The following is a 13,131-nucleotide window of genomic DNA, read 5'->3' as shown; positions in this document are numbered from 1 at the left end:
CGCTTTGTTTTTCACCAATTAAGTAATTTTTTAGTATTTTCACAATAATCATTAGATAAAAAAGTAGAACATTCACCAAGTAATTTACTTTTTTCATCTTTTTCAAATTGATCTTGATTATTATCTTGATTATTATTTTCATCATTTCCCAATTTCTGATCACCATTAGTAATTTCAAATAAATTATGAATATGTTTTAATAAACCTCTTACATGAAGTAATTTATTTGTTCTATCAGCTTCACTAAAAGTAATACCCATATAATCTATATTTTCTTTATTATTAAATTCCCAATATGATATTGAATTGGGGATTAAAACAGATTTACCATCTTGACAAGTTGATTTGGGGATTTTCCTTTCATACCAAGATTCAGGATTTATATTAAAATCAATTAATGAACTAACATAATCTAATTGAAAAGATTCTGTTTTAGTTTTCAATCTTGACATTAAAAAAATATGAGGTCTATATAATTCTTGTAAACATCCACAACTATTTATATGTGATCTACCTATTCCAATCCAATATTTCCTATCGTTTGTTAAATTATTCGTTGGTAAAAATTCTATTGGAATTTCAATAATATTAGTCCCACCTCTTAATTTACCTGCATTATCATTAGCCAGAATTGAATTAAATGGAGGTCCACTTACTTTATTACACTCTCCATTTTGTAAATCACATTTTATAATTCTTAAAGGATTAAAATTATAAATGAAATTTATATATTTACCATTATCATCATCTTTATTTCGATCAAAAAATGGAGCCCAATTTTTTTCAATAAAACTTCTTTTTTTATCTTTAATTGCCATACGTGTTATTTTTTTGGAATTTGTTAATGGTTGATAAGTATGCATAGCTCTCGCCCAATTAATTTCAGTTCTTCTAGAACTGAAAACAATTACTGGTTCTTGAAATAATTCTCCGTCTTTGATATATTCATTTAATATAATTCTTGGATCTTCACTTCCAAGAACTTCCTTTTTAGTTCTTTTACCTAAATCTATTTCATGAGGTAGTATTGTTGGAAAAATCAATTCTGAATTAGGAAATTTATAATGTTTTAATTCTTTCCAATTTTTATCAAATATTTGTCCATATAAAATTGATATTGTTGGTAAGTTTTTTCTAGCATTTCTTGAATATATTACTCTACTCACCATAAAATAAACTTGATATTTACTCATCCATACTGCACTTCCACAAAATTTAAACCACTTCTTTTTTAGAATATCATCTTCCAGTTGATGTTCACCATCTTGAAAACATAGCTGGTACGCTTTATTATTCGGCGATAAATCTTTCAATTGATTTCTTATAAATCTTAAATCTCCCTCTTTATTTAAATCAACCAATTCACTTGCTTCTATCAGTACTTGATTACTATTTTGAATAGATGAACAACTAAATTTTTCTTCTAATTTGCTATCATCCTCATTACTATTTGATACTACATTATCTTGATAGTTTAAAAAGGAAAAACCGGGTATATTGACATTTTGAAACTTGAGATCCAAAATTTCTCTCTGTAATGGAGTTTTATTTAATCTTTCTTGATTTTGACGTAATGACCAAACTAGAAATACCCAAGCATTAAAATTTAATATGATTAAACAAGTATTGATTAGAATAGTAGATAATTCATTTGTCTTTTTATATCGTTTGAAATTTTTGAATATAACAATAAAACTTAACGGAGTTATAATACTCGCTGATATTATATAAATTTGAGTTGATCCATCAAAATAACTGAATTGACTTAATATTGAAGACATATATTACGAATATAATAATAACACTTATAATATCTTTAATTGAATAAATAGAATTAAATGATGAATAATAATTGTAGAAATATATTTTATATGTAATAATATGTGAAAATATGTATGGATTATAATGGTAAAGGCTTGGTAAGAGGTTTAAAAATAGAAACAATAATAAGTACAAGATTAGGCTACCAATTTCTTCCAAAAACACCGAAATCTAAATATCGCGCGCGTTAATTGTTTCAAGATACGAGAACTTAGAAAGATAATAATAATAAATTTTAGTATCATAAGCACAGTAAATACAGGTCGAGAATTAAGGGCGATGTTGTGCATTAAATTTAAAATTCAGGTCCATTACTCTTTCCCCCTATTTATTGTACTAAAAAATAAAATTATTCGTATTAAAAAATCAATAAAAATAATAAATACGTAATCAATTTATTATTTTCGTTATTTATTACTTAACAACAACAAACGATTTATGTAGTATTATTATATATTACTACAATAATAATTTACTATCTATATAAAATTCAACATTCGCTTTCAAACTTTATTCAACTAATTTCAATTTCATTGATATATTTAACGACTTATCCAACCATATAACTATCATTCATTTTGATGATCTTGCAAACCAAAAATTTATCATATGATATACTTTCACTAAATACAACCAACTAACTCAAAAATTTTATTCATGAATGATCAACAACAAAATTTAAACTCAGATTTAGATAGTATTTATTCATTTGATTCAGTAGCTACAAATGAAAGATTGTTAGATCGTTTAGATTTCGATAATGCATCTGTATCTGATAGATCTATAGATTCTTATAATATAGATCAAAAAAGGAAAAGTCAAATTTCTTTAAATCCAAGACATAATTCTGTTGGTTATTATAATAATTATTTAAATCAAGTTGATAATAGTAATTTAAATTCAATTGTAAAATTAAGAAATCAAAATCAGAGATCAAATTCCTTTAAAAATATCAATAATCAATATATTAATAACAATAGTTACAACAATAACATCAACAACTACAAACAATCAAATGATCACACCAAAACAAATTCACTATCTAGGAATGATTTAGAGGACGCGAGACTAAGGTCAGTTTCAAAAAACTTTATTTCTACTACAGTCAATCCAAAACTAGATCGAATAACTCATGAAGTAGCATCATTAAAATATGACTCAATAGATGATTTACCAACTTCATCTTCATCAAATAATCACTTAAAGAACAACAACACCAAAACCACAGGATCCGATAAATCACTAGAGGACCTTACGAAAAATGCTTCAAAATTAAGTTTATACCCACCAGGTCAATCAAGATCTCCTCATTTATTCATAACTCAACATAGAACTACTTCTGGTTCCTCAATAACTTCTGATTCTTCAAATAATAGTTTTAACTCCTCAAATCATAATCAACAATCAACATCAACTACAAGACCTCAACAATTAAGAATGTTCACTTCAAGAGAAGAAATACCGACAATATCAAAAAATTCATCAGGTAATGACAACAATGATACAGAAATTTCAGAAATTAGACTTCAAGAGAGTCCCAATATCAAACACTCATCATTAACCAATTTACAAACATCAAGAACATTAGATTTATCACCAGAAGAAAGAACAAATATTGCATTAGAATTACGTAAACAAGGAAATCAAAGAGAAGCTTCATATCAATTACAAATAGCAGCAAATGAACCCTTTAATTACCCCAAAGCAATGTATCATTATGCAGTATCTCTCAAATATGGTTATGGTGTTAAACAAAATTTTTCATCTTCTTCAAAATGGATATGTAAATGTATTTTAATAAGTTCTGTTAATATTAAAAATGATGAATCTGATCAACATACTATATCTGTACTAGTCAACAAATTAAATAAATTATCACATTCCGAAATTATGAATTTGATCTTATCAACTTTGGAGAATACCAAAAACTCAGACATATACAATAATGGATCAAATCCTGAAGAAATGTATCTAATATTCAAACAATACGATAAACTCAAAATCAATCATGTAATATCAATAAATAAGAATAAGTCAGACGTAGTGGCATTAAGCTACTATGAGCTAGGTAATTTCTTTCTAGGTGGTCTTATATCAAATTCAAAAGATGATGAAATAAATGGGATTATTTGTTTATCAAAATCAGCATCATTAGGGTACATTCATGCCATGGAACAATTAGGTGAGATTTGGACAAACAAAACAAAAGCTCATAAAAAAGACTTGGCAAAAGCTGCTGCTTGGTTAAGAAGTTCTGAAATCTTTGGTGTTAAAAGTATTGGTAATAGCTGGATTTATAAAGATAAATATTTAAATGGTAGTTGAATCTCGTTAATAATTAGATATATAGATGTAATGAACGTAATGACCCACATTAAATATAAATGCCTTACTCTATTTGATTCTTTGCAATGCTTTGTTGTACGTTATAGTACCAGAGATCAACTATAGTCCATTTTGTCAACGTAATAGTAGTGATAAAATTAATTACACTATTTAAATATAAAAATATAATAGAGTATAAAATATAATAGACTAAAAAAAATAATTAAATTATTTTATTAAAATAATAGTCAAAACAAAAATTTCAACTTTAATTCAAAAACCAAAAAAAATCAATATACATATTGACTTAATTCAAGTTTCATTTCATTCTATGAGTGTATTATCATTACAGTTTCAGCATAAGTTATAACATTATAACATTTAAAAATAAAATCATTTGTAATCCATTATTTTTTTTCAAGATCAGAAGATTAGACCCTCTTAAAAATTTTAAAACCACGGATATATGTCAAATTACAACGAAGTGCACCTGACAGGGTTTGCAAAAAGAAACAGAGGTGGAAAAGGTAGCTCAAGAGGTGGACGAGCTAGAGGCGGTGCAAGAGGTGGGTTTAGAGATAATAACTACAATAATAATTCAAAAGGTAGTTATCGACGTGATGATACTTACAATTATAACAATAGTAGTTATGGAGAGGATGAAGAAGAAGGAATGTATAATCCATCTACTTACAATTATGCATCAGAACAACAAAGATCACCGCCATCTACTATTAATCAAACAAACACATTACACCAACAAACTTTACAACCAACAAGTTATAGTGATATTTCAAGAAGAGATCATAGAGATGATAATCCAGCTTACCCTGCACCTGTTTATTCACCCCCACAACCAAAGACACGAACAAACATACAATCAAACATACAAGCAAATGTACACACGAACGGACAGCCTGTTGATACTGCACCAACACAAACTGACCAAGCTCCTGACCAAAACGCAAACCCACAAGAACAAGTTAATCCTGAATATCCTCCAGAATTTTTTAATTTTGTTGACAGAAAACTACAAAAAATAAATACATTAAAACCAGAAAAACAAGTAATTGCCAAAACTCAATTACAATCAATTATCACCCTAGCTAAAGATGAAGATCTTTTTTGGACAAATGATTGGACTAAACAATTAGTTCCATTAATTGATGGTGGAGGTCAATTAATTCTACATTGTAAAAAGACAAAACATAAAAAATCAAGTGGTGGTGAATTATCACCATCATCAGGATCATCTTCATCAATAGTATCAAACGCCAACAAACCAGCTAAAATTAATGCAAATATGATCCCTATGGCGGGTCATAGTGTTTATGTTCGGCCACCTAGAAAAAGTCATAGGGTAATAGAAGATGAAGAAGATGAAGATATGGATGGAAATTCTACTAATGGATTCGGTAATCATCACCCTACTAATACAACTGTAGGGGTTGATTCTAACTTACAATCCTCAAGGTCATCTACCTTACCTCCTCTGACTTCTGCACATGCTCGACATTTAAATGATAATGATGATTTATTTATTGATAATTCTGCTGCAGATTTATCATATAATTCTAATAATTTTGGACAGGCGCCACCTCCACCGACTGCTACAAACCCAACTTATCAGGGCCAAATTAATGAAGAAAGACAGGCACAAGTTATGTCTTATTCTTCAATAAATAACAAAAGAGATGCTGATGATTATATCTCTGACGAAAGAAAACGTCAGAGATTAGAAAGATTTGAAAATAATTCTGGCCCTACAACTCCAACAGATTCTAATAGTTCAAGTTCTACCAAAAATGGTCCATTAGTTGGTAGAAACACTAAATTAGAAAAACTGTATCTTAGATTAACATCAGAACCAGATCCAAATAATGTAAGACCACAAAATATTTTAGAACAAAGTATTGAATTTGTTTTAAAAAAATCTAAAACAATGGATATAAAAGATTCTTATACTTATCTTATAAATCAATTAAAATCCATTAGACAAGATTTAACAGTTCAACATTTAAAAAATGATTTTACAATCAAAGTTTATGAAATAAATGCTAAAGAATCAATAAAAGCGGGAGACTTGGGGGAATTTAACCAATGCCAAACACAATTGAAACATTTATATAATTTAGCAAGATCTTCAAAGGGTTCAAAAAGAGAATTTATTGGATCAGAAGTTGAATTAATAGCATATAAAATCATATATATGATGATTACAAGAAATAATAGTGAAATTTCAAAATTACGTTTAAGTATACTAGAAGACTACAAGGGATTTGCAAAAAGAACATCAGATTTAATATTTTTTGAATTTATAAATTCATTATTTAAATTTAATGAATATTTATTATCAAATAATTCATATAAATTTTTTCAAGATATTTTAAATTTTAAAAAATTTCAAGAAATTGAATTAGCTTTAAAAATGATTTCAAAATTTTTATATGATAAAATTAGAATTGGTGGATTATTTACAATATGTAGTAGTTATAAAACTGTTGATATTAATTTTTTACAAAATTTTTTAGGATTTGAAACTAAATCTGAATGTGATGGATTTTTAAAAAATTATAAATTACATACATTTATGAAACAAAATAATTTTTCTTCAATTAGTGCAAAGGGGAAAGTTGGTGAAATTTTTAAAAAAATGTCAAAAGTTGATATAAAAGGTCAAATTTAGCACGAACGAAGAATTAAGAGTAAATTGAAAAAGAACTGGAAATACACGAAAAAGAATTTATACAAAATGAAAAAAGAGCCAAATAATTGAAAAAAAAGTATATTTTATAAATACACAAACAAATAATATATATACATCTACGCCAAATATATACATAATTTCGTAAAAATTTAATCCAATGTAGGTCCTAATGCCATAATTGCAAAATTATGTTTATTCTCTTCATCAGCATTATCAATATAAAATTGAATTTTTTCAACCAATTTTGATTCATTAATTAAATTATTTTTTCCTAAATCACTTATTTCACCTAAATCAATAGGACCATTTCTTCTACCATCTAATTCATATAAATGATTATTTTTTCCCCTTATAAAACTTATAAAATGTAAATTTATTGATGAATCAGCAGGTGGAGCTTCAGTTTGACCCTTTGAACCAAAATTTTCATCAGTTTTTAAATTTTTTTCTAATTTTTCAATTATAAGACTTATTTCTTCTACTGATAAATTTTGACCTTTTAAATTATTTATTAAATCATTAATCTGCGAATTTGATAAATTTAAATCAGACAGTAAATTAATTAAGATATGTAATAATGCATATAATCCACATCCATTTCCAATAGTTTGTTTTAACCATAATATTTTATTATTATTTTCATTTTCATATTTTGGATGTTGAGAATCTTCATTTTGTCTATATGTTTCATAGTTTGTAGTTAATGGGAAAAGTAATATAATGCCAAATATAGGTTGTGGTAAAAAAGATAATAAATCTGGATCTGTTAATGAATAAACATCATGAAATTGTAATATTGGTGAAAGTCCTAATTTATATGCCAATTCTGTAAAAATTGTTGGATTTGATTCTAATGGTATAATTTGTTTTGAATCAGTCATCGGATCGAAATCTATGAATAATTGGGATCTATGATCTATGAAAAATTTATGAAACGTGGAGTAAGCAATTGAAATCTGGATCAGTGGCAAATTGATCTCCAAAATGAAAAAGCTAGATGATGATTAACAATTTATTTAATTGTAGCTGAATAAACTGTCCTTGTTTAACCAATTGATAAAACTTAAATACTAAAACTCTTCCTCAATTGTTTGAAACAAGTGAATGAAATCTTAGACCTGACTGAATAATAATTATTATTAGCATAAACATAATTTATTTCATAGTATTAAAAAATAAAATATTTCGTTATCTTTTATATACAGGAATTATAAATAACACACTGTGCGTAGAATAAAAAAATAAAAAATAAAAAATAAAAAAACAAAAAGAAATCAACAAATCAACAAGCATCAAATAACCATTACTAATACACAATTTAAAATATAGATCACAAATATAGTTGTTTCAAAATAAAGTTATAAGATTTTAAAGCACAGATCAAAAATTTTATTGACTTAAAAAAAGAACAGACCTTAGGGCGTCGAAAGTTTAAATTCATGTATATGAATAAGAAATCGTATTACATAACTTGTTTAATTTTAATATCAATTGGAATTTCAATACTTAGTTTATCGTATCAAATTGAAAAATGGCTGCAAAAACAAAACACCAACAAAGAACCTCAAAATATAATTACATTTTGTAGAATTTTTGACGATATATTAGCTGGATTAATTTTATTTATAATTAATTTTACATTAATGTTTTTTTATAAATTATTTCATAATGATAATTCATATAGTTCAAGTACATTCAAATTTACAATTTTTGAATCATTTTATTTCCCAGTATTAGAAGAAATCATATTAATTACAATATTATTAATTAGAATTAAAAAGGAATCAAATTATCAATTAAATTCTCAATTTGATTTATGTATTATTACATTCACTTATATCACACTCAGCTTAAAAATTTATCAATATAATATTTCAAATTATAATGACAAGTACAAAATATTTCTAAAGTACTATAATTTATGGGAAAATCAAACTACAATTCAAAATCAATTTGATTATGATGAAGAAATAAATGCAAATTATATATGGAATGAAATATCAACTTATCAACCCATCGATAACGAAGAAACTACTGAAAACAATAAATCTATATTGTCATCATCCAATAATAAACCCAATACAATAGAAAAAAGCAGAAGTATAAATTGTATACTACCTACTGAATTTAGCATCACCAAATCAGAAAGAAAACTAGAACTCAAATTATCATCACATTCCCTCAAACATTCAAGTTCTAGATATCTACAAAGCAAAACCTCAAAATCAAGTATTTTAGACAAGTTATACTCCGTATCTCCAGGAAACACTTATCATTTAGATACGGCGGTCGCTATGGCCATTAACGCAATTGAAGAGGAAGAAGAAGAACAAAGACAACAATTTGATCATGAACACTCATTTCTTAATAATGATGATGAATTTTTGCCAGATTCAGTAAAAGTTTATGAAAATATAGATGAAGAAATGGAAGTTTCAAATAAAATAGATTATGTTGCTGGTCAATTAAATCATAACACACAATATAAATATTTAGCTACTGATAATCATTTCACGAATAATGATTTCACAAAGACGAGCAAAAAGTCATATGAATATAAAGTATTAAGTTTCATTAATTGGTGGGCATGGCTAATACCTCCACTTTTGCCAATTGAAGTTCATAATAATGAGAATTTGATTTCTAACAATTTCTCAACCGCTAACGAAAGATACCCACTACTCAAAACAAAACTATCAAACTACAATTTAAACGAACCAGTCACACAATCATATACCACAACAACTACTCACAGATACATTGGTAAATCACTTGATTTTCAAATATATGTTTCTTATTATTATGATATTAGATTTGATTCAATTACCAATTATATAAATATTGATCAATGGTTTTTAAAATATGGACAATTACTTACAAAAACAAATTGGGTTTGGATATTAATTGATGAATTGAATTTTATAGTTTGGCAATTTTGTAAAATTGAAATATTAGGATTAATACTTTTAAGTCAAAATTATAAGTTATTAATTTTCAGTCTTGTTTTGGTACTAATTTTGAAATTGTTTAAATTGAATTATTTACATGATTTCACCAATGATTTTAATTTTAAATTAATTATTACAAGTGAAATTTGTAATTCTACTAAATATATATTTGAATAAATAATTTTTTTTATTTTATAATAATGATACTGATAATGATACAAATTTAAATTATAATCTATATAATCTTTTTTTTTTTCTTTATTTATGAATTATATCTATAAATTTTGGATTAATATATGAAAAATCTTTCATATAAAAAGTTTTATTATTTTGAAATGATGATGTCATATATTGTGATTGTTGATGAGGAGTAAATTCCATTTCAGTAAATTCATTATCGAAATTTTCAGCTAATATTGGATCAGTTATAATTGGTAAAATAGGAGGTAAATTTGAAATACTAGATTCTCCTAAATTTTCAATATTTTCCAACTGTTTCCAATTAACATGTCTAAAAAAATTATGTTTTTTAAATTTTTCCCAATCTTCATCAACTTTAAATCTCTTTTCCGGATCAACTTGTAATAATTTTCTTAAAAGATCTTTAGCATCATTACTTAAATAAAATGGAAATTTTAATGTCTTTTTGGAATTTTTAATCTTTTGTAATACTTTATCAGGGTTAGAACCAGAAAAAGGTGGTGATCCAGTTAATAAATCAAAAGCAACACAACCCAAACTCCACCAATCAACTAAATAATCATATTCTTCACCCAATATAACTTCTGGTGCCATATATTGTATTGTACCAGTCATTGAATTTAATTTTTCTTCATTTGAAGCAACTTTACTTAATCCAAAATCTGTAAGTACTAAATTTCCTTCAGAATTAAGCATACAATTTTCAGGTTTTAAATCTCTATATATGACTTTAACTCTTGTATGTAAATAATGTAATGCTAAACTACACTGAGCTAAATAATACGCAGCATTTTTTTCACTCATAAATTTTTCCATTGACAAATGATGAAATAATTCTCCACCTTGTAAATATTCTAAAATTAAATATAACTTATTATTATCTTGAAAAGCATAAAATAATTTAACAATATTTGGATGATTTACAATTTCTAAAATTTGTTTTTCATTTAATGTTCTTTGATAATTTTTATTGTGATATTTAGGATTATTTGAATCAAATTCTTCTTGTTCATCATCATCTTCTTCTCTATTCACAATCATTGAAGCTTTTAATAGTTGTTTTTGAGCAAATAATTTCCCATTTCTTGTATCTCTAACAAGTAATACTTTACCATAACTTCCCTTACCTAAAACTTTTATAGGTTCAAAATCAGTTAATTTTGGTTTATATACATTTAAATCTCTCAAATTTTCTTCTGAAAGTCCAGATAATCTTGGTGTATTATCAACAATTAAACTGGATGAAACATAATCTTCTTTCCCTATTACAATTTCATATGATGATACTATTGAAGATCTTCTACGTGGCCTTTTTCCAGGTTCAAGATATTCTGGATGAAGTGAATTTTGATTATTTTTATTGGATATGTGTATTGGTTTACTTTGAATAGGGTAATAATCATTTATTGTGTGATCTTCATTATCACTTTCTTCTCTTGAAGGAGTATTTTGATTATCTATTAATTTATAATTTAAAATTGGACCAGCCAGTATATCATTATCATCTATAGTTAAATTCTTAAATCCATTTTCTACTGGTATTCCCAAACCTTCCATGTCAAATAAATCAGCCATTATCAATAGTTATACAATAGAAACGCGTTGAATATATATATATCTTATCTCTTAAATTAAACACTAATCTTCGAAACAAGTTTTGAATTTGTATTAGATTCTTAAAAGCAAATAAATTAAATTGTTGCTAAGCTTGACATCATGATATAATAAATATAAATAAAACAATATCTAGAAAAAAATGAACTTTATATTAATACAAAATTTGAATTTGGTTGTAAATTGAAATCCTCGAGAGTAACGTTTTAGATATAAAATTAAATGTGTTGCTAAAATTATATTTATTTATACTTCGCTACCACGTTTTTTCATAGACTTTAATAACAACAAAGGTCCAATTAATCTCTTGAATTTGCCTCAAAGAACTAATAGTTAATAGAAGTTTAATTGAGTGAAGTTAAAGTTTGTCGGTTTTTTCTTATTTCTTGAAGTTTCTTTGTTTCAACCAAGTCATTTTGAACTAAATTTACAATTGATAATTCTCCAATTAAATGCTTTTGGAATTGATAAGAAAGACTACAATGATTCTATAAATTGTTCTCTTGGTCCTTTAAATTATTCTTCAACTTACCAATTTGAAAATTGCGTTATTACTCGGTCAATACAAAGCTAGATCTCTGATCAATATTATAGAAACTTAAGATCTAAATAAATCTTATTTAACCGGGTAAATCATTAGTGTTTTATTGTCTCATCTTATATTAAAAGATTTTGTGTAATATCATGTAAAGAAAAAAATTTTACTATAAAAATTTTATAAATTGATAGATAAAATTTAATTTCTCTTCACTTCTTTCTCATCAACGACAATCAACAACAACAATCAACAACACCAACCAATTGAATCCATTAAGTTGAAATTAATTTGAGTTTACGGATAAATTAAATCCTTCAAATTCATTCTACATCTCAACATCATTTAATCAAAACTCAAAAAAAAACCTTTTTTTTTTATTTCAATTCAAAAAATTAAATTTTGTATTAAAAAATGATGAAACTTAGTTCACTTCTTTCCTAGTCTGATTCTCGACTATGATTTTTTACAGACAACGTCAATAACTTGTTGAATTTTAACGCTTTTCATTACTTTTGCAAGTTTTGATTGTTAGTTCAACTTATACTTGCCAGTATCTACATTTCTGATTTTTACAAAATTGAATTTGAATGAAAAAAGATAAAAAAAAAAAGAAGAAAGAATTGCAAGGTAGGAATACCAAAAGTCCATCTTGTGATTTAAGTTTTACTAAATTAGTTGGTTATAGAGGTGAAAGAAATTATAAAACAATGATAAAAGTGAAGCTTTTTTTAACAGTCAAAATAAAAGAATTTAAAATGAAAATGTTTTAAAATGATGAAAATTTACCATAACATTCGCAGTTTCCTCGGTAGTTTACAAACGAACCTAATTCATGTAAATCAGTGACCGTTGAAATGACCTTCCATTGGATGTCTGATTAAAATATTTTTCATTTTTGATTTTTTTTTTTTTTCAAATTGTTTTTTGACTTTTGGCTTTTTTTTCACATTATTTTGAATATTTCTTTACTGTCTTTG

At 25.7% G+C, this 13,131-nt stretch overlaps 6 protein-coding genes across 6 annotated transcripts; 3 read left to right on the top strand and 3 right to left on the bottom strand. All coding sequences in view use genetic code 12, as the record gives it.

Moving 5' to 3' along the window:
* Positions 1-11: 11 nt before the first annotated feature.
* On the bottom strand, positions 12-1,781 carry BMT3 (Bmt3p; the record flags this gene model as incomplete). The annotated part of the gene is made up of 1 exon (XM_051765014.1): positions 12-1,781. One exon carries the CDS (start codon positions 1,779-1,781, stop codon positions 12-14), a length of 1,770 nt encoding a protein of 589 aa, XP_051618369.1.
* A 697-nt stretch (positions 1,782-2,478) lies between these two features.
* Positions 2,479-4,146, top strand: KGF54_004326 (uncharacterized protein; the record flags this gene model as incomplete). Its single annotated transcript, XM_051765013.1, has 1 exon — positions 2,479-4,146. One exon carries the CDS (start codon positions 2,479-2,481, stop codon positions 4,144-4,146), a length of 1,668 nt encoding a protein of 555 aa, XP_051618368.1.
* A 466-nt stretch (positions 4,147-4,612) lies between these two features.
* KGF54_004325 (uncharacterized protein) lies at positions 4,613-6,832 on the top strand (the record flags this gene model as incomplete). Its single annotated transcript, XM_051765012.1, has 1 exon — positions 4,613-6,832. The coding sequence occupies one exon, from the start codon at positions 4,613-4,615 to the stop codon at positions 6,830-6,832; it is 2,220 nt and encodes a 739-aa protein (XP_051618367.1).
* A 170-nt stretch (positions 6,833-7,002) lies between these two features.
* KGF54_004324 (ubiquitin-specific protease) lies at positions 7,003-7,734 on the bottom strand (the record flags this gene model as incomplete). The annotated part of the gene is made up of 1 exon (XM_051765011.1): positions 7,003-7,734. One exon carries the CDS (start codon positions 7,732-7,734, stop codon positions 7,003-7,005), a length of 732 nt encoding a protein of 243 aa, XP_051618366.1.
* Positions 7,735-8,496: 762 nt separating this feature from the next.
* Positions 8,497-9,978, top strand: KGF54_004323 (uncharacterized protein; the record flags this gene model as incomplete). Its single annotated transcript, XM_051765010.1, has 1 exon — positions 8,497-9,978. One exon carries the CDS (start codon positions 8,497-8,499, stop codon positions 9,976-9,978), a length of 1,482 nt encoding a protein of 493 aa, XP_051618365.1.
* Positions 9,979-10,059: 81 nt separating this feature from the next.
* Positions 10,060-11,577, bottom strand: KGF54_004322 (putative protein kinase; the record flags this gene model as incomplete). The annotated part of the gene is made up of 1 exon (XM_051765009.1): positions 10,060-11,577. One exon carries the CDS (start codon positions 11,575-11,577, stop codon positions 10,060-10,062), a length of 1,518 nt encoding a protein of 505 aa, XP_051618364.1.
* Positions 11,578-13,131: the final 1,554 nt, after the last annotated feature.

Source organism: Candida jiufengensis, assembly GCF_024610255.1.
Source record: "Candida jiufengensis strain CBS 10846 chromosome Unknown scaffold1, whole genome shotgun sequence".
Taxonomy (NCBI): Eukaryota; Fungi; Ascomycota; class Pichiomycetes; order Serinales; family Debaryomycetaceae; genus Lodderomyces; species Lodderomyces jiufengensis.
The sequence above is the reverse complement of the archived record's forward strand: the minus strand, read 5'-3'. Positions and strand labels throughout refer to the sequence as shown.